Source organism: Hemicordylus capensis, chromosome 6 (genome assembly GCF_027244095.1).
Source record: "Hemicordylus capensis ecotype Gifberg chromosome 6, rHemCap1.1.pri, whole genome shotgun sequence".
NCBI classification, from domain to species: Eukaryota; Metazoa; Chordata; class Lepidosauria; order Squamata; family Cordylidae; genus Hemicordylus; species Hemicordylus capensis.
In genome coordinates, this window is record NC_069662.1 from 444,610 (window position 1) to 464,781 (window position 20,172).

Below are 20,172 nucleotides of genomic sequence, written 5' to 3' on the forward strand. Positions count from 1 at the left end.
GTCTGCGGGTGGGTAGTTGCCCCCCCCACACACACACACACACTCGGAAGCTTGGTGTGGGTCACAGCCTGTTCCAAACAAACAAACAAGCCTCCCCCCCCTCCGCCTCCTGCCCAGGGCTCGCACCTTCCCTCCCAGCCGGACTCCAGGGGAGGCGTTGCACTGCCCCCTGCTGGCTGGCCGCCGGAGGCACTTCTTGCTCGCAGAACAGGGCCTGGGAACCGAGAGGGGGGGGGGCGGTCGGTCGGTCGGGCTGGTGTTCTCGTGCGCGCCTCTTTGCGCGTGGACGCGAGTGACCGGCGTGGCCACAGGCGGCAGGCTTTGATGTCTCGGCTGCCTCCTCTGCAACCGGATCTCTGGCTCCGTCTCCAGCCGGATTCCGGGCATCGCCAGCTAAAAATAGCCTCTCCCTGTCCCCCGCCCCTCCCGCCCCTCCCGCCTTCCTTCCTCCGCCGAGCTCAGCATCCAGGCTCCGCAGTGGGCGCCCCCCCGCCCCGCCCCCCCGCGCGCAGCTCCGGCGTCCCAGGAATCCCCTCTGGGCGGGGCGGGCTGGAGAGCCGCGAGACGTCAGCGGAGCCGGTCGGCCCCTCGCGAGCGAGCAGCGCTGTCCGCCGGCCGAGGTGCTGGACGCGGAGGGGCGGCGAGACGCCGGGGCTCCTGGGGCGGGGAGGCGAGGCGCGAGGAGGGGGCTTCGACGGGGGGTGGGGGGGCGCAGTGCCTGGATGCCTCCAAGGCGGTGCGGCCGGGGGCTCCAGGATGCTCACCCCCCCCCATAAAAAAGTATTCCTGTTCATCGCAGAGCCGTAGCGGGGTAAGGCGAGCGACAAAGGCGAGGAGAAGGCTTTCTGCCCATGCTCAGAGGCACTGTGTTCCCCCTGCATTCTAGGTCCGATGGCAGCTTCTGAGGCTAGGACCGGGTGCGGGGGGGGGTGGAGGGGAGAAAGGGGCCTCATTAATGGGAAAGGCAGGACGCCTGGGTCTTCTCGGGAGAGAATGCGGCCAGGCCAGTTAGAAGGGCGTTTGTTGGTTTGACGCGGGGAATCCCAACCTCTTGTTTTTGAATCCCAGATTCTTCCTTGGATGGGAGGAGCCTTCCTCGCTCGGGGTCCCCCCCCCCCCGCAGCCGAGAGTAGTTTTGGGGATTCCCCCGCCTGCCCCACCCCGCACCGCCTTTCTTCACTGGGATCCAAGCCCAGGAGACCCGTCCGGACTGCAGCGCGGGGGTTGGAGCATGAGGCCCAGAGGGACGCCCCCTTGGGAAGGAGACGCTGCAGGGCCGGCGCCCCTCCAGCACCAAGCGGACACGTGAACTCGCACTCCCACGTGCGGATGGCGGGGGTTTCCCGCGGCGGAAAGTGCGTGGGTGGGGTCTGGGCCGCCTGGCGCCTGCTGGAAACAGCGCCGGCTGCTCAACCCAGCGCTCTGCAGCTCCGCTCCGCTCCGGGCGCCTGTATTCCCACCGTGGACCCGAAGACGCCCCGCCGCCCTGGAAAGGCAGCCTCCGCGACGCCCCCGGCCCTGCTGGGCCCTGCGGCGAAGAAGGGGTCGCCACCAGGGGAGGCGAGCGGCTGGGGCTCCTGCCGGGCAGCCTAGAGGGCGCCCCGGGCGGGGTGAGGCAGTTCCGCGGCGGGCGGCGGCGTGCTTGGAGTGCCCTCGAGGGGCGGGCGGCGGCGGGCAGGAGTCTGCGGGAGCCCCCTGCGAGGGCCGGAAGACGCGCAAATTCACCTGCGGGGGGGGGGACGGAAAGGTGCGTGGGGGCAGGGCCAGGCGCCCCCTCCCCACTTTGGCAGTGGGGAGACCCCAGGGCCGCTGCGGCTGACGGGTCTCCCTCGCGAAGCGGCCCCCGCCCGGCTCCCTCTCCGCGCCCCTCCTCGCCGCCGCCAAGCCAGGGAGGGGGTGGAGGAGGGGGCCGAGGCTCGCGAGATCTGGCGGTGGCAGGGAGGCTGGGCCGGGCGAGGTTGGCGCGGGGGGGGGGCGCTTTCGCCTCCCGGACGCCGCAGACGCAGCCCAGACCCCGCCAGCAGCAGCAGCAGCAGCGACGACGAAGGCGCCCCCCGCTCCTCCTCGGCCGAGGTAAGCAGGCGAGTGGAGCTGCAGGCGGGGCATGCCCGGGCAGGTAGAGGCACCCCCCCCCCGCAAAGGAGCAGGGCAGCCGGGGGCCCAATCCTCCATGGTTCCCTGCCGGGGGTCATTCTTGGCTGCTCCCCGCGCAGGCCCCAGTGGGTCGGCCGTTTCTAATGCCCCCCCCACCCTTGCTCCCCAGCCCCGCAAGCCCCGCCCCAACCAGCATCAAGCAAGAAATAAAGAACCACCTCTGGGTCTCCCAGTCTCGACCGAAGAGACTGGAGCGCAAGCCGCGTTCAGCGGCGCGGGAGCGGGGGGAGGCTTGGGAGAGCCCCCCCCCCGCACGCACACACACCGCAGGATGGCTGGAGCTCGCGTGGCTGGCGACGTGCCGGAGCACAGGCGGCGGGGAGGGGCTCAGAGGCTCCCTCCCCAAGCGCGCTTCTCCCCCTGCCGGGTACCAAAGGCCCAGCCGGGCTCGCCCCCCCTCCCCCCACAACCGCGGGAGGCGAGGATTAGCTGGGCAGGAGGAGCCGCCCTGCCCGCGTTTCATCTTTCTCTAGGCAGCCCCCGCCGCGGCGGCACGGGGCGCGGATGCGCGGGCTGTCCCGCCCCCCCCTCCCGAGAGGTCGCCCTCTCCTTTGCCCATGCTCCGGGGGCGGCTCTTTCTGTGTGTCGGTGTCCGCAGCAGTGAGCACCATGGTCTGGGAGTCGGCTGGGCAGGGGCCTGGTGAGAGCTGGTGGGGGTGGGCTGCCTTATTCTCCAGAGCCGAGCCCCGGCCTCGGCTTCCAAAGCCCCTGAGTGCGCGCCTCTCTGAGCGTGTGCAGAGTGCCCGCCCTTCCACAATTAGTGTTGCTGCGGGCGGGGGGGGCGTAGGGAATGGCGTGCCCGAGAGCCATCGTGTGCTCGGGATGGGGTAGGCGCACAGCTGCTTGCCTATGGGGCGGAAAGATGTCTGTTGCCCATGGATGTCGTCGCGGGGTGGGCCTCCAGCCAGAGAGCGGAGGAGGGTCGCGATCCAGCTGCGCAGTCAGCCGTGCGCAGCCCTGCGCCTGGAGCCGGAGCGGCCTCCGTGCGCTTGGCTGAGCGCGCTCGCTGGGTGGCGGGCGGGGGGGGGGGGAGTCCGGCTTCTCGCGGCCCCCGGGTCGCGCCAAGGCTGTCTCCATGGCCACCCCCACCGTGTTTGCAAACAGAGCAGCTGGCGGGATCAAAGGAGGGCCCGGGGCTATTTTTAAAGGAGCCAGCCGGGCGACGGGGGGGGGGCTGCTCTCCCGGGCCGGAGTCCTCAGGCCGAGGCTCTTCTCCCCGGGGTTGCTTGCCTCCAGCGGGCTGCGGGGGCGGGAGTGGGCTGGACTGAAGGGCCTCCAGGGAAGGGCCCCGCCCACCCCGGGACTCCAGGGGGAAATGTGTCTGTGGCGCCCAGAGACAAGATTTTAAAATGCCCCCCCCCCCCCCGCGCAGTTCAGCTCATGAAGTAAAGAAACCTTAACTGAGGCTGAATAGTGGTCACAAAAAGCACTCTCTCTCTGTGTGTGTGTGTGTGTGTGTGTGTGTCTCCTATGTGCCACAATAGAACCTCATCCTAGATTACTTTTCAAAAGGTTTTGTGAAGTGTGGATGATGCAAGTCATTGAATGGTCCTAGAGAAAGAGATGCTGTTCTGGTCGCTCCGGGTCTTCACACTCACATCAGTTTCGGAAGATGAATACAACTGAAGGCAGCCCGGCGGGAGCGTGGCTGGGGGAGTCAGTCATGTGACTTGCCTCGGGGCCCCCCCCAAGGCAGTGGGCCCCCAGACAACTGTCTCCTCTTGCCCTATGATAGGTACGCCCCTGGTGGCACCCTTCCCCACCCGCAGGGGCCCGCACTGCCCCCTACTTGCAGGACACCCGACAAGCAGCTGAGCGCAGTTCATGTACACTGGCACTGATCCCCACCCAGGCCTGCTTGGGCCCCCCTCCATGCAGCCCCCTTGGGCCCCCTGCTGCCCCCCCCCAATTGCCTTCTCCCCTCTCCTTCCACTTCCCATGGCCAGGCGGATTCCATCTCCTCCTCTCATCACCCGCAGGGCCAGCGACGGGGGGGGGGAGGCGGGGGGTGTCCAGATTCCTTGGGGCCAGAGAGGCCCTAGCCATAGTGGGGGGGAGGCCATTGCTCCCCAGCCCAGTGTCTCCTGGGGCATTTGGGAGATCTCCACACACCCGCCGTCCTGAGCTGCGGAGGGTCCCATGACCGAGGCCTGCCTGGACGTTGCCTGTTCTTAGGGCTTGCTCTGGGGCTCATCGGCTTCCAGCCCAGAGAGCCAGATTCTCAGTGCCCTGGTGGGTGCGTAAAGGGACACCAGGTTGCCTCTGCCCATGTGGAAAGTGCCTTTCCCGCACCACTGAGGAAAGGAACGAGGCTTCTGCAGATCTCGGATTCTAAGTGTGACTTCAGTCCCTGCAGCTCTCATGTTAGAAATCAAACTCGGCCAGTGTGTGGGTGGGTGGGGGGCATCCTTGGCTTTGCAGTGGGGGCAAGGAGGACACCTTGGGGTTCGAGAGAACTGCTTGCCTGCCCGGCCCAATGAGGCTCTCCTGCAGTCCCCCAGGAAGGTGTCCTGGAGACCCCAAAGTCACAGGAACCCCACCCTGGGCTGTGTCTGCCCAACCCAGTCAAGAGAGAAATCCGTCTGGTTGAGCTTTTTCACACACACACACACACGGCTAAGCCCAAAGGGCTCCAGGCAAGAAAACCATGCAAGGAAAGGGGGCAGATCTCATCTCTCCCACTTGCTCCGTTTGTGCACCAGAGTCAACCCCCATTAAAAAGAAAACAGGTCTGGCTGTGCCGAGGCTCCAGGGGCCAGGAGTTCCACAGGATGAATCAACCTCCAAAAAGTGCCACAGAACCCCTGGAGAAGATATGGGGGGTGAGGGGGCAGAACTGCCCGGCCCAACAGGAGAGCCCCCTCCAGCCCCGGACGCCTCTGCAGGCAACCTCCCCAGCAGTTCCAAAGCAGTCCTGTGCCCTCCCTTCCTCTCTTGCCTGTGAAAAGCGGCTCCCCACACACACACACCCCTCACACAGGTCTCCTGGCCATGCCAGCCCTGTCTCCTCAGCCAGGCCTCACTTGTGCGGTGTGGCCGCCAGCGCCCCCAGTCCTCCAGGAGGGTTTGCAGCCCCCTCCCAGTTTGGGGCGGGGGGGGGCTCTCATGTGACAGGCAAAGAGCAAACTCCAATGCCTGCCTGTCTGGAAGCAAGATGGGGCCGCCTGCTCAACGGAAAGAAATAGGGGCCCCCTCCCCAAGAAAAGAGCCCTCAGAGGAGTGAGCGTGCTCAGTGGTGGCCAGAGCCCTTGAAGAAGATGAGGAGGGGGGAGAAAAGGGTCTGCGGGGGCCCCCACCCTGGAGGTGCCCTTGTGGCAGGAAAAGCCCCCAGGACTGGCCTCCATCCTGCCCATTGGCCCGTTCATTGGACTTGTGCCAGCCCCGCCAGCCTCCCCCCCCCACGCTGCACCCTGTCGAAACCACCCCGGCAGTGGCCACTGAGTTCTGCACCCTAACCCTAACCTGAAGGAGGAAAGGAAAGGGGGGGCGGGGGGGGACTTACTGCGGGGGGGGGGGAGAAGCCAGACTGCTTCTTTGGGGAACTGTTGAGCAACCTACTGAGTCCTACGACTGGCCTGTCTGGCCCTTGGCTGTCTGCTCTGACTGGCAGCAGCTCTCCGAGGCCCCAGGTGGGGGCGGAGGCATTGGGGGCGCGTGGGGGGGCTTTCGCACTCAAAGCGGGAGGAGCCTGACCTGGGTGTTACTCTCCTGCTGTTTATGTACTTCTCAGACCTGCAGATGACCCAAACTGGGAGGGGCTGCAAATACTTGGGGAGGCCCGGATTAGGAGGCGGGTGCGAGGGAGGCCCTGCTGGAGCCCTGGCTCTGTCTGGCAAGAGGCCTTGCCCAGAGACACCCACACACACACGCCCAGCCGCACTCTGTGCTCCACGAGTGGCAGTGGCCGAGCCTGTCCCGCCTTGAGCCCCTCCAGCCGGGATATGGGTGGGGGGGAGGGCTGGAGGGAGGGAGCGGGCCAGGGCAGGCAGCATCCCAGGGCCCTTTGAGGCCGGAAAGGCCCTGGCCCCTCTCCTCCTCCTCCTCCTCTGACCTGCAGAAGCTGGGAAGGCTTCTGGGGGGGGGGGTAGGGGGCTGGCCTAGGGGGCTGGCTGGTCCGCCTCACCTGGGTCTGTTCTGGGCAGGCCTCTCCCCGCACCCGCTGGAGACGCTACCAGGGAGGGACCCTGCTGGCAGCTTCTGCGTGCAAGGCAAATTCCACTGAGCTGCCGTCCTCCTCAGCAGGGGGGGGCGGTTGTCACCAGGCAGGGATCAAGGCCCCCCCCCCGCAAGGGCACCACCCCTGCCTCCGGCTCCAATTTCTGCTGGGGGGGGGAGGGAGGGTGTCTGTTTCCAGGCCTGGCTGCCAGAGGCGTGCAGATTGGTGACACCCGGATGTTGGGGGCTGCCAAGGGCCAGGATCAGTTTCCACTTCATGGGGGGGGGGGCACAGCCATCAGTTCCGGCCGGAAGGTTTGCTGGCAGCCCGTGATGCGCAATGCAAGTGACACCGAACAGGAACGCTCTGCTCATGGCAGGAAAAGGGGCTCCCTCCCTGCCCCCCCCGCCGCACCTCCTGCTTCTTTTTTACCCCCCCCCCAAGGACTCCTGCCGCACTGGGGCAAAACCAAAGTACTGCTCTCCACACAGTGCACAGTTGACTGTGGAACTCACTGGTGCAAGATGTGGTGATGGTTCCTGGAAGAAGGGGCTCAGAAGGGCGTGTGAAGGAGGAGAGCTCGGTCAGAAGCTCTCCGTCTTGGTGTGGCCATGTGGGGCCTCCACAGCCAGAGGCAGTCTGCCTGGGAATAACAAGCTGCTGGGGGCAGAGGAGGGCTCTTGCCCTCGGGCCCACCTAGAGGCTCCCCACAAGGCAGGTGGCCTCCAGAACTGCCTGGCCCCAGTATGAGACCCCGGTGAAGCTGCACCACCCTGGAGGAGACGCTGCCTGGGACCTTGGGCATGCTTGGGGGGGGCACCCTCTGGGCTCCAGCCCCCACCCCACCCCACCCCTCTGTGTTCTGGAAGGTGGCACCAGCTTCTCTCCAGGCGCTCACTGCCCCTTACCCAGAAAAGCCCACTTGTCAGGCCCTTCCCCCCCCCACAACTCCCCCCCCCCCCGCACAGCCGTCTGGTTTATTTTTGACCAGGGGTTCTTTTATTAGCCAGGCAACTGCTGGGCAAACATCCCTGGAGTGGAAACTGGGTGTCGGACGCCCCCCACCCCACCCTGCTCTGTCCTCTCCTTTCCCTCCCCACATAGCATGGGGTCCACCCCACACCCAAGGCCCACATCCTCAGTGGGGGCAGCCAGTGGCTCTCACATTATTATAATTATTTATTTTTTTACACAGCCAGACAGTTGTTATTGACTGGTTTGTTTTATCCAGACATCGAGTCCTTCCCAAGGACCTGGGATGCCAGAATTTCATTGTCAATACTGTTAGTTATTATAGGTATCGTCGCAAAATATAGGCTGTTCCCAGTAAAGCTGCTTTTTGTGATTGGCTGGTGGTGATTTCTGTGGCCCCGATGGTGTTGAGGTGCTCTTCAAGGTCTTTTGGGACTGCGCCCAGGGCGCCAATTACCACTGGGATTATTTTGGTCTTTTTCTGCCACAGCCTTTCAATTTCAATTTGTAGATCTTTGTATTTTGTGATTTTCTATTTTTCTTCTGTTCTGCTATCCCCTGGTATTGCTATGTCGGTTATTTTAACTTGTTTTTCTTTCTTCTCGACTACAGTTATATCTGGTGTATTGTGTGGCAGATGTTTGTTTGTAGTCGGAAGTCCCATAATATTTTTACATCTTCGTTTTCTTCAACTTTTTCAATTTTATGGTCCCACCAATCTTTGGCTACAGGTAGCTTGTATTTTTTGCAGATGTTCCAGTGTCTCATCCCTGCTACCTTGTCATGCCTTTCTTTGTAGTCAGTCTGTGCGATCTTTTTACAACAGCTGATTAGGTGGTCCACGGTTTCATCTGCTTCTTTACAAAGGCGGCACTTGCTGTTTGTTGTTGACTTTTCGACTTTTGCTCTGATTGCATTTGTTCTTAGTGCCTGTTCTTGTGCAGCCAGTATTAAACCCTCTGTTTCTTTCTTTCTTCAAGTTGCCATTCTTAAGCCATTGCCAGGTCTTGGTGATGTCTGATTTTCCACTTATATTGTGCAAATATTGACCATGCAGTGGCTTCTTTTTCCATTTTTCTGCTCGGTTCTTGACTTGTTCTTTCTTGTAGGCCTGCTTTCTTTCATTGGTGTTGAATAGTTTCGCGTTATTGACCATCTGAAGTGCATCTTCTTCACTGTCCTTGATATATTCTTCCAGGCCTCTTTTCTCCTCCTCTGCTGTTTGATGGACTTGCAGCATTCCTCTTCCACCTGAGCTGCGAGGGAGGTAGAGCCTATCTACATCACTGCGGGGGTGCAGAGCATGATTGATGGTCATGATTTTCCTGGTCTTACGATCTAGCGTCTCTAGCTCTGCCTGGGTCCAGTCTATTATTCCTGCAGTGTACATCTCTTGATGTATTCACTTCCCATTTTTCTTTTAACTTGAGCGTGTGTGATGTTATCAGCCTGGAGAATGCCCAAGTATTTGTAATGTTCTTTCTCTTCCAAGTTCTTGATGTTGCTTCCATTGGGCAGTTCTATTCCTTCTGTTTTTGTTATTTTCCCTCTGTTCATTATTAATGCAGCACACTTGTCTAGTCCAAACTCCATTGCTATATCGCTGCTGAATATACGGACAGTGTTTAGCAGTGATTCAATTTCTGACTGGGACCTTCCATACAACTTCAGATCGTCCATGTACAGCAGATGGTTGATTTTACTTGATGTTTTAGATGTTTGGTATCCGAGGCCTGTTTTGTTTAGTATTTGTGAAAGTGGGGTCATGGCGATTACAAACAACAGAGGGGATAGTGAGTCCCCTTGGGAAATGCCTCTTCTAATGCTAACCTGTCCAAGTGTCTCACCATTGATTGTTAACTGTGTACTCCACATGCTCATTGCTTTTTAAATAAATATCTGAATGTTTTTGCTGACACCAGTTGTTTCTAAACATTATTATTATCTCTATTAATAATAATAATAATAATTATTATTATTATTATTATTATTATTATTATTATCTCTCATTGTTATTGTTATTATTATTTCTTGTTTACACAGTCAGACAGGTGTTATTGACTGGTTTATTTTATCCAGACACTGAGTCCTTCCCAAGGACCAGGGATGGCTGAATTTTATTATCAGTGTTGTTGCTGTTATTATTATAGATCTCATTGCAGAATATTGGCTCTTCCCAGTAAAGTTGCTTTTTGTAATTGGCTGATGGTGATTTCTGTGGCTCCTATGGTGGCTTTCTGTGGTGGATTTCTATGGCCCGTATTGTTGTTGTTGTTATGTTTCTATATCCCGCTCTTCCTCCAAGATCAGTGTACTACATACTTAGGTTTCTCTTCACAACAACCCTGTGAAGTAGGTTAGGCTGAGAGAGAAGGGACTGGCCCAGAGTCACCCAGCAAGTCTCATGGCTGAATGGGGATTTGAACTCTGGTCTCCCCTGTCCTAGTCCGGCACTCTAACCACTACCCCATGCTGACCCAGCACACATGCCCTGGGGGAGTCAGGCGGTCAGAGCTGCAGCCAGGCTCACTCTCTGTCTGAGGATGGGTAGTCCCCCCCCCAGAAGCTTGGTGTGGGTCACAGCCTGCTCCAAACAAACAAACAAGCCCCCCCCCGACACTGGATTTTGAACTGGAGTCCATGGCTCGTGGTCCGGAGAATCAGGCAGAAGCCCTGCCGGTCAGTGCGTTACATCCAGCACTTGTACACGGAGCATCCAGGGCACACAGGTGTGCCTCTGTCCACAGGTGTGCTTATCCACGCTTTACGCTTATCCAGCGGGACACTCCCTGCCTGCCTGCTCCCTGGGCTCGCGGGGCCGGGATCCTCCGGGCGTCCTTTTGCAACAAATGCAGGCACAGTCATCAACACAAGATAGCATCTGGCCAGGGCTTTCTTGGGAATCTAGCTGGAAAAGGCAAAACCCACACCAAGGACCCTCTCTCGGGATGGGACGGATCCTGCCCCCCTCCCCGCCCTTAGGAGGGCTCCCAAATATGCTGAGGCTGTGGTGACTACAGGGAGGGAGGGAGGGAAAGATCCCTCAGGGCGGGGGGGGCAGCCCTGGAGTTTGCATCCCCAGCCAGACTTCTCTTGGTTCTTAATGGCATGTGCGTTGGGGCCCTGCTGTGGGGCCAAGATTGGCTGGGGGCTGTAGAGAGGCACTCCCCTGCCCCCTAACTGAGAAGGCAGTGCTTGGCTTCTTCCCCTGAGGAGAGCTGCTGGTGGGGAACCCGCCCCCCCTCCCCAAGATGGCTGTGGACAGCCTAGGGTTACTCAACCAAAGTGAGAAGAGAGACTCTGCACATACTCAGAGGCACTCTCTTCTCTCATATTGGGCTGAAGTTTGACCCAGGCCCTGGGGCTTCTCCAAAGAGACCCTGCCCAGGGGCGTAGCTATAATTGAGCCAAAGGGTTCAAAGAACATGGGCCCCCAACTCCCAAGGGCCCTCCAGATCCCTCCCTCCCCATTTCCTTCATTGTCTCCCTCACCCTGGGGGGCCACCAGAGAGAGGGAGGAACCCAGGCCCCCTCCCCCCCAGCCACGCCCCTGACCCTGCCTGACCTTTACCCTGGATCAGAAGCCCTCTTGCCCCCAGGTGTTAGACTCGCACTGCAAAGCTATTGGGGGGCTGAGCCCTGAAAGGGGTCCTTGCCAAGGAACAGAGGAAGCTGTTGGGTTAGGGTTAGGGTATCTATCTTGGGTATCTATCCAGCCCTATCTTGGGTTGTTGGCTCAATAAAAAAATCTTGTCCTATCTTGGAGATGCTGCCAGGGAGGGAACTGGGAACCTTCTCCTCTTCCCAGAGTGGTGGCTCCATCCCCTGCTGAGGGGAATCTCTTCCAGTGCTGCTCACACTTCTAGTCTCCCCTTCAGATGCAACCAGAGCGGACCCTGCTTAGCTCAGGGGACCAGTCAGGCCGGCTGCCACCAGACCAGCTCTCCTCTTCTGATCCCATCAGGCCCCAGGAGCTGGCTTCCCTGCTGGGCCGCCCTCCTCCCTGCCCCTCTGGCGGTGCCTGCCTGCTCAAGGGCGCCCTGGGTTAACTATCCACCAGGCTCTCCTCGGGACTCCACCCACCCCCAGCGCTGGAGGGCAGCCAAAGAGGGCTGGAAGTGCAGGTGGGGAGAGGGAGACCAGGACTCCCGCAGAGACAGGGACTGGGGCGGGGCGGGCGGGAGCCCAAGCAGAGTCCGGAGGAGGAAAGACGCGGCTGCTGGGCTGATTCCTGGCCTCACAGGCCCAGGGAGCCTTTCCACCCACCGCCTCCCGCCAGGCCTGCTTCCGGCCCTTAGGGTGGAGGGAGAAGCCCTGCTGCTGCTGCTGGGACTGCAGGCCCCCCTCCCTCCCCTCCTGCCTGGACTGGCCTGATAAGCCCAGGAGGTTGAAGCCGGCTCCTGCTGCTCCCCGGTTCTTCCTCCTCCTCCTCCTCCTCCTCCTGCAGCAGCAGGCAGCTGGCTGAGCAGCCCAACCCGCCTCAGCCAGGAGGCCAGGCCTGGCCTGAGGTGATAGGGGCAGCAGCCCCTTTATTGGGGCAGGGGAGGGGGCGGCGGCGAGGCCCCACGGAGGGCCTTGGGGGGACTCCTCCTCACCATCTCCCCTCCCTTCCCTTGCAGATGCCCCGCAGTCAGGCGAGCGCCATGCGTGGCTCCGGGTTCTGCCGCCGCCGCCTCCTCCTCCTCCTCCTCCTCTTCCTCCTCCTCCTTGCCGCGGCTGAGTCTGCTCAGACCAGCGAACTGACGGTGTCCACTCTGACGGGACGGGTGCGAGGCATCCGTATGCCAGTCCTCTCCGGCCACATCTCTGCCTTCCTGGGCATTCCCTTTGCCGAGCCGCCGGTGGGCCAGATGCGGTTCCTGCGTCCTGAGCCCAAACGCTCCTGGAGCGATACCTTGGATGCCTCCTCCTACCAACACGCTTGCTACCAGATTGTGGACAAGTCGTACCCCGGGTTCCATGGCACAGAGATGTGGAACCCCAACAAGAACATGAGCGAGGACTGTCTGTACCTCAACATCTGGGTGCCCTCGCCACGCCCCAAGAATGCCACCGTCCTGGTCTGGATCTATGGAGGGGGCTTCTACAGTGGGTCGGCCTCGCTGGACGTCTACGACGGCCGGTTCCTGACCTACACCGAGAAGGTGGTGGTGGTCTCCATCAGCTACCGGGTGGGTGCCTTTGGCTTCCTGGCCCTCTTAGGGAGTCCGGAGGCTCCAGGAAATATGGGGCTTTGGGATCAGCGTCTGGCCCTGCAGTGGATACAGGACAACATCCAGTTCTTTGGGGGCAACCCGAAGCTGGTCACCATCTTTGGGGAGAGTGCTGGAGCAGCATCAGTGGGGATGCACCTCCTCTCGGCCCAAAGCCGGGCCCTTTTCCAGCGAGCGATCTTGCAGAGCGGGGCCCCCAACGGGCCCTGGGCCACCATCACCCCCGCGGAGGGCCGTCAGCGGGCCACTCTGCTGGGCAAAGAGGTGGGCTGCCAGTTCACCAATGACTCGGAGCTGGTGAAGTGTTTGCGGTCCAAGGAGCCCCAGGAGCTGATCGACAAGGAGTGGGTGGTGCTGCCCTACAAGAGCGTCTTCCGCTTCTCCTTCGTGCCCGTCGTCGACGGGGACTTCTTCCCGGACACGCCCGAGGCCATGCTCAGCACCGGGAACTTCAAGGAGACCCAAGTCCTGCTGGGGGTGGTGAAGGACGAGGGCACCTACTTCCTGATCTATGGGGCCCCCGGCTTCAGCAAGGACAACGAGAGCCTCATCAGCCGGGAGGACTTCCTGGACGGGGTGCGCATCGGCGTGCCCCACGCCAACGACATTGCTGCCGAGGCCGTGGTGCTGCAGTACACTGACTGGCAAGATGAGAACAACCCCGAGAAGAACCGGGAGGCCATGGACGACATCGTGGGGGACCACAACGTCATCTGCCCCGTCATGCACTTCGCCACGCACTACGCCGAGCGCGGCAACAAGGTCTACGCCTACTTCTTTGACCACCGGGCCTCCAACCTCATCTGGCCGCCCTGGATGGGGGTCCCACATGGCTACGAGATTGAATTTGTCTTCGGGCTGCCCCTGAACCGCAGCCTCAACTACACCAAAGAGGAGGAAGCTCTGAGCCGGAGGATGATGCGCTACTGGGCAAACTTTGCCCGCACTGGGTAACTGGGGGGAGGGGGGGAGAGGCAGGTGGCGGGGGGGGAATGCAGCACCGGGGGGGGCGGGCTGAGGGGCTGCTGAGCACCAAGCTTGGCTAGAGAGGCAGGAGGAAAGGAGGAGGTGCCTGGCGGGGGGGGGGGGGGGAGAGCGGAGCGTGGCGAGGAGGAGGGGATGCCAGAGCTGGGGTGAACGGCGGAAGGCCCTTCCCCAAGCAGACCCTCAGGATGGGGCCCAAGATGGGGACGGGGCAGAGAAGTTCAGGGGCAGAGCCTCTGGCTGGCATGCGGGGGGGGGGTCCAGCTTCAGTCCCTGGCGGCATCTCCGGGGAGGGCTGTGGAAGAAAGACCCCTGCCTGAGCCCAGCACTGAGATGGGCCAAGGGCCGGACTCAGTAGAAGGCCGCTCCCTGGGCAAGGCGCGGGTGGGCACGCCAGCCGCGGAGGCTGCAGTCCCATCCTTTATGGAAGCCAGGCTGAGCCGCAGGGGAGGGGGCTACCCATACGCTTATATGTTGGTCTCCCTCCCAAAACTTGAAACGGCGATCTGGATTTCAAAATCCACTGATGTTTGCATGGGGCCTCTGTGGGGGGGAGGAGCCGGCTGCCCATTCCGTGGGGCTGGGCTTGTGGGCTGCTGTTTAAGCTTTGGGAAGGAGGAACTTGAGAGCCCCCACCCCACCGTCCCTTCTTGGCCGCTGCCATGTGGGCCTCCAGGACCCACTTAAACCAGGCTGAAGGAGATGGGCAGCCCCCACCCCTGCCTTCACCAGTGGGGAGCCTGTGGGGGGGGGGGCCTTGGTGGGCAGCAAGGGACAGAAACGGGAGCACAGAGCGCCCCCGGGAGGCAGCCTTACCAGGCGGACCCGCCGAGAGCCCAAATTCTGTGCTGGGCTACCTGGGAGGGGCCCCTCCTCTTCTGCTTCTCACCCCACTCTAGCAACCTGCAGCAATCTCTCTCTCTCCTGCCCCCCAACACAGAAACCCCACGGAGCCCACGGAGAGGGAGACACCGTGGCCCCGTTACACGGCAGCCGAGCAGCAGTATGTCCGGCTGAACACGCAGCCGCTGAGCACAGATCGCAGCCTCCGCACCCAGATCTGCGCCTTCTGGAACCGGTTCCTCCCCAAACTGCTCAACGTGACAGGTGGGTCAGAAGCGCTGGTGGGGGTGGGGGAGGCAGTGGGGGGCTGGCAGAGGGGAAACAACGGCTGTTCTCATGATGGGTTCTTGGGGAGGAGAACCAGAGAGGGACCTTTTAAAAGTGGCGATTCTCTCTATTGGGCAGGGGGAGAGCAACTGGCCATATCCGTCCCCAGCACAGCAGCCCTCCAGTGACTGTGGCTGGTGTCTATCTCGTGTTTCTTTTTAGATTGTGAGGCCTTTGGGGATAGGAAGCCATCTTATCTTATATATTTATTATTTCTCTGTGCAACCCTCTGTGAGAACATCTGTTGAAAAGTGGTATATAAATATTTGTAGCAAATATTTGTAGTGATAATACCTAGTTTGGCATCCGGGTGCCCTCCTGTTTTCTGATCACCTGCCAGTTAAAAACAAGGCAAGAGGCGAGGGGCTGGATGCTGCATAAAGGCCCGGGGGGGGGGCGGGGGGGGCGGGTTTCCCAGCCGGCCTTGTTCAGGAGCTGGGGAGGGCGTCTGGAGGGCATCTGCCCTCGTCCTCCCCAGCTGGGGCTTAGTGCACAACCGCGCCCCACACCCCTGACCCTGCGTTGCACTCACAGAGGATCACCAAGCGGGAGCCCTCGCGGCTCCTGGACGTGGGCAGGGGCTTCCCCGGCCCAAGGGCCAATTGCCCCGTTACAGTGCGGCAGCCCCATTCAGACTGAGATGCACCGCTCAGCCCTGGCCCCCTCCTCTGGCCTCTTTGGCCTTGCTGCCCCCCCCCCCCACCGCCGCCCCCCCAAGCTGCTCCTTGATCTCCCTGGCCTAGGAGGTCTGGGGTTCTCCCTGCTGCTCAGACCCACGGAAGGAGCTCTGCCGGAGTCCTCTTGCTGCCTCCCATCTCTGTGACAGCATCTTGGCCAGTCGTTTGGGGCAACCGTTTGGGGGTCTTTGGGTTAAGCGCCGGAGGGGCCCCAGCATTTAACGCCTCATTTTCTTCTCCCTTGTAGACTCTGCCCGGCCTTGCACTAACATCAGTTGGGGCCCCGGGCCCCCGGCCAGCTCACGGGCTGACGCCAGCCCCCGCCCCCGCCCCCGCCTCCTCCTCCTCCTCCTCCTGCCCGCCGCCCTGCTCCCCTCGTGGCACTTTCCATCCTGAGCATCCCATGGATTGCAGCAAGGAGGCGCAGGAAGATGACGCAGCTGCTGCTGCTGCTGCCGCTGCCGCCACTGCTGCCCACGGAGGGCGGGGGCTTTGCTGGGGGGCCGTCCGGCGAGACTGCAGGGACTGAGCTCAGCACCAGGAGGGTGGGCGCACCCGCGGACTCAGGGGGCGGGAACCCCCACAAGGAGCAGGGGAGCAGGAGGGGATGCGAGGCGCCCCCCCCCCCCCGAGAGCCTGGCCGGCAGGAGGTGGGCATGAGCGCACAGCACGCAGAGGCGCCCAGGCACACGGGGGGGGGGGGGCAGAAGGGAAGCCGAGGTGGGGAGGGCTTGGGGTGGCACAAGCTCTCTCTTGCAGCTTTGCCACTTGGATGTGCAGGCCGGACAGGGTGGGGGTCCGGTTCGAAGAGCAGCAGGGGCCGGGGGGGCACCAATGCCTGCCCCCCCTGCCACTCCCAGACTCTCTTCACTCCCGGTATGGCAACCTGGTTGAAGAGGGGCGGGCAGGCAAGCACTCAAGGGGCACCCCCTGCCCGTGGTGGGCCCCTCTCCTCCCGAGATCGGCCCCCTCCCCATCCTTGGCAAGGGGCTGAGGCAGGCCTAGCTCTCAACCCCTCTGCCCCCCCTGCCCCCCCCGGACTTCTGTCCTTTCTTAGGGCTCACTGGGTGGGCAGGGCCAGAGAGGGGGCTGTGGGCAAAGACCCCCTCCCGCCCTTGGTGCTTCTGCGTTGGGGGTGGAGGGGGCTGTGTCTTGGTGATAAAAGCCGCATCTCCTCGGGGTGTCGGCTTCTTCCTGCCCAGGGCGCGTCCGGAGTTCTTTCCTGGGTGCTGGGCTGGAGGGGCTGGGGGGGGTCGGGGGAGAAAGGGCCCGGGGGGGCTGGGGGGGCTGCCTGCCTCTCGGGGGACACCCACTGCGCACACAGGAAGATGGCTGGGCCGGCACACGAGATGCTCACAGGCCCGGGGCAGGCAGGGGGCAGGCAGGGCCGGCTTCGTTCCACCCAGGGCCCCGGTCCGTCCCGAGTGGCTCCCCGGGGCCCCTGGCCTGAGTTCCTCCCAGGCCCCTGAGACCCCTCGTCAGAAGGGGAGCAGCCCAGAGCCCTGCCAAGCCGGGCAGCCCCCCCATTACAAAGTGGGAGGCCTGGCATAAGAACAGGAGAAGAGTCCTGCTGGGCCAGGCCCAAGGAAGCCCATCCAGTCCAGCCTCCTCCTGTTTCACTCAGTGGCCCACCAGAAGCCCCTGAGAAGCCCACGGGCCGGGGGGGGGGGGGCCGGCCCTCCCTCCTGCGGTCGCTCCCCTGCAGCTGGGATTCAGAGGCATCCTGCCTCCCAGGCTGGAGGTGGCCTCTAGCCATCAAGACTAGTAGCCATTGGTAGACCTGTCCTCCAAGACTTTGTCTGAGCCCCCTTTAAAGCCATCCAAGCAAGTGGCCATCACCACATCCCATGGCAGAGAGTTCCATAGATTAATTATGCGCTGTGTGGGAAAGGACTTCCTTTTGTTGGGCCTAGATTTCCCGGCCTTCCGTTTCATGGGGTGAGCTCTGGTCCGAGTGTTGTGAGAGGGGGCGGGAAATGTCCCCCCGTCCACACTCTCTGCTCCATGCATCGTTTGCGGTGGGGGTGGTTCTGTGCTCTTGAAAAGGTGGGCCAGGAGAGTCACCCCCCCCCACCGGCTGAGCCCAGGAGTCACCCCGCCCACGCCCCCCCCTTCCCCTTCATGCTTTCCTGACAGGGGTGTAGCTATAATTGAATGGGGGGGGGCAAATGCCCTGGGCCCCTGAGTGAGGGCCCCCCTGCTGGCTGGCTGGGGGGCAGTTTGCTCTCCACTGCCGACAGGGTGTAAAGAGAGGGGGTGACTGCAGGAGTATTTGTGTGTGTGTGTGGGGGGGGGTGATATTATTTGCACAGGAGCAGAAGAAAAGGCTTGCAGGGCCGGTTGGGGTTCCCACGGTTTCCCTGACCCCCTCCTGCAGCAAAGACGGGCAGCTCCCTCCTTCCCCCGGGGCTCACTTGACTCCAGCCTTGCTGCGCACCCCCACTCCCCGGCTCTGCCCCCCTTCTTCTTGCAAATACTAACCCCCCCCCCAAAATATCTGCAGGCTGCCAGCAACCCCCGGCCCCCGCCCCGGCCCCAAAGCCTCCTCACCAGAGCCTCTGCCCAAAGCCACCCCAGCAGCCCCCCCCCCCAGGCAGACGGGGCCTTCCTTTCGGCTGCTTCAGCCTGAAGACTCTGGTGCTGGGCTGAAATGGAAGAAATGCCCCCCCCACCCCAAGCTGCCCTTCTGCTCTGGGCTTCTCTGGCAGTCTGGGGGGCGGCTGAGAGCCTGGAAATGCCCCCATTTGCCCCCCCAGCCCCCCCCCCCCCGCTTTGCTGCTGCTGCTGCTGAACACTCTTCTTCTCTGGCTCTCTCCCTGCCCCCCTGCCTTCCTCCTCCCCCCCCTCCTCGCCTTCCTCCTCCTCCTCCCCCCCCCCGCCTGATCACCCAGACAACATCGAGGAGGCCGAGCGGCAGTGGAAGACGGAGTTCCACCGCTGGAGCGCCTACATGATGCACTGGAAGAGCCAGTTCGACCACTACAGCAAGCAGGACCGCTGCTCCGAGCTGTGACGAGCCGCTGACTGGACCCGGGGCGGGCGGGCGGGCGGCCGCCGCCTCTGCGCCTCGCCCCTCCCGCCCCAAGCCGCGCCCCCCCCCCGAGGAGCCGGCCGGCCGCCGCCCCCCTGGTGTCCAGAACAGCCCTCCGGCCCCACTTGAGGAAGCAGCTGCAGAGCCCAGCCACCCCCCCCACACACAGGACACCCCCTCCCCCCACCCAGGCAGGGGCTCTGGCTCAGCAAGGCCCCTCCCACCACTGGGGGCCCCTGCCTGCCCCCCCACCCCACTGGACCCCGGTGGGAGCCCAACTCGGCCCTCCCCTCTGGCCACAGCCAAAGCTCCATCTGCACAGGGCAGCCCGGCGGACCCATGGCTCCAGGGGGGTGCTGTGGGGCAGGAACACCCCCACCCCACCCCCTCTGCCTCCAGGCCCCCAACAATTACTCCTCCGTGTAGCCCCCTGTGGTGGTCGTTCCCTTGTGGTGTCTGGGTCCCCTGTGACACCCCCGACCCTCTGCTGTGATCTGTATATAGTGTCTATTTAAAGGGAAAGTGTAATAAATACATAAATCTATCTATCTATCTATATATATATAAATATAAAAGTATATCTATATTTGAACTGTATAGCCACCAGAGCTGCTGCTACAGGCAAGACCCCCCCCTTCCCCCAACACGCCCCTCGCCTCCTGCTCAGTCTCCCAGCCAACCACCTCCAAAATGGTCTCTCCCCCCCCCCTGGGGTTTATGGACACCCCTCTCTCGGCTGCCAGTCTAGCCCCCCATCTCCTCCTGCTCCAGTTCCCTGCCCCCCAGCTGACAGCCCAGGCCCCTCCTTGCTTCCACACCCCCATCTCCCTCTGGACATGGCAGAGATGCCATCTGCCCTCTTCCCCTCTGCCTGCATGGCTGGTGTGCGTAGAACTCCAACCTCTGTGTGAACTCCCGAAATAAATGAGAATTCATCCCAAATGGTGTCTCTCTGTGGTGGATGGGAGCGTGCGGGGGGGGCGGCGGCGCTGGATTTGGTGGGGTGTCCGTGGGGTGAGCAGGAGGTCTCCAGGGCTTGGTGGGTTCCTTGGCCAGGCCTGGCCCATTTCAACCTGCTTGAGGCCAATGCCCCAAACCGCGTTCCCTGCAGAGGGAGGGAAAGGGGAGGCCCTTCTGTGCCAAGGCCCGAGAGGGCTTCCTGCCCCAGAGCTAGAAGGTTCACCTCTGTGCAAAGAGATGCAACCCGAATTGCAGGGCCGTCCTCCGAGAGCCCTGGCAGGGGGTGGGGCCTGGGCCCGATCGGCCAGTGCGGCCCCCCTCGAAAGGGGGCTCAGGGGGGTGCCCCGCTTGCCATGCCCGCAGGACAGCCTCGCCTAATTAGCCTGGGCTCTGCTGCTTGACAAGACGCCTTGAATCAGGCAAGAGCCCTCAACCCAAACCTGAGCTGGGGGGGGGGTCTTGCCACAGGCGGGGCCTCCTACCAAGAGGCCCAGGAGACACTCTGTGCACCCTAACCCTAACTGTGCATGCACGCACACGCACACACACACACACAGACGTTCCTTCCCCAGGTTTCTCACCAGGTGCAGTGGGGGGGGGGACAGGCAGGCAGATCCCCTCCCTTCCTCTCCCCCACCCCATAGTAAATGCAGCCTGAACCTACTTGGATTATTATTATTATTATTATTATTATTATTATTATTATTATTATTTCATTTATTACATTTATACCCCTCCCAGGAGCTCAGAGCAGTGTACATGCTTATTTTTATCCTCACAACAAACCATGTGAGGTAGGTTAGGCTGAGATACAGGGGCGTAGCAAGGTTGGAGTGGGCCCAGAGACAAGATTTT

General features: G+C 62.0%; 1 protein-coding gene across 3 annotated transcripts; it reads left to right on the top strand.

Moving 5' to 3' along the window:
• Window positions 1-457: 457 nt before the first annotated feature.
• Window positions 458-19,299, top strand: ACHE (acetylcholinesterase (Cartwright blood group)). Of its 3 annotated transcripts, none has more exons than XM_053259492.1 (4): window positions 458-620; window positions 11,902-13,445; window positions 14,420-14,586; window positions 18,218-19,299. In XM_053259492.1, exons 2-4 carry the CDS (start codon window positions 11,902-11,904, stop codon window positions 18,337-18,339), a joined length of 1,833 nt encoding a protein of 610 aa, XP_053115467.1. In that variant the 5' UTR covers window positions 458-620; the 3' UTR covers window positions 18,340-19,299. The 3 variants fall into 3 exon arrangements, with proteins under 3 accessions (XP_053115467.1, XP_053115468.1, XP_053115466.1); XM_053259493.1 differs by lacking the exon at window positions 458-620 and adding an exon at window positions 726-811; XM_053259491.1 differs by lacking the exon at window positions 458-620 and adding an exon at window positions 1,917-2,073.
• The last annotated feature ends 873 nt before the right edge of the window (window positions 19,300-20,172 follow it).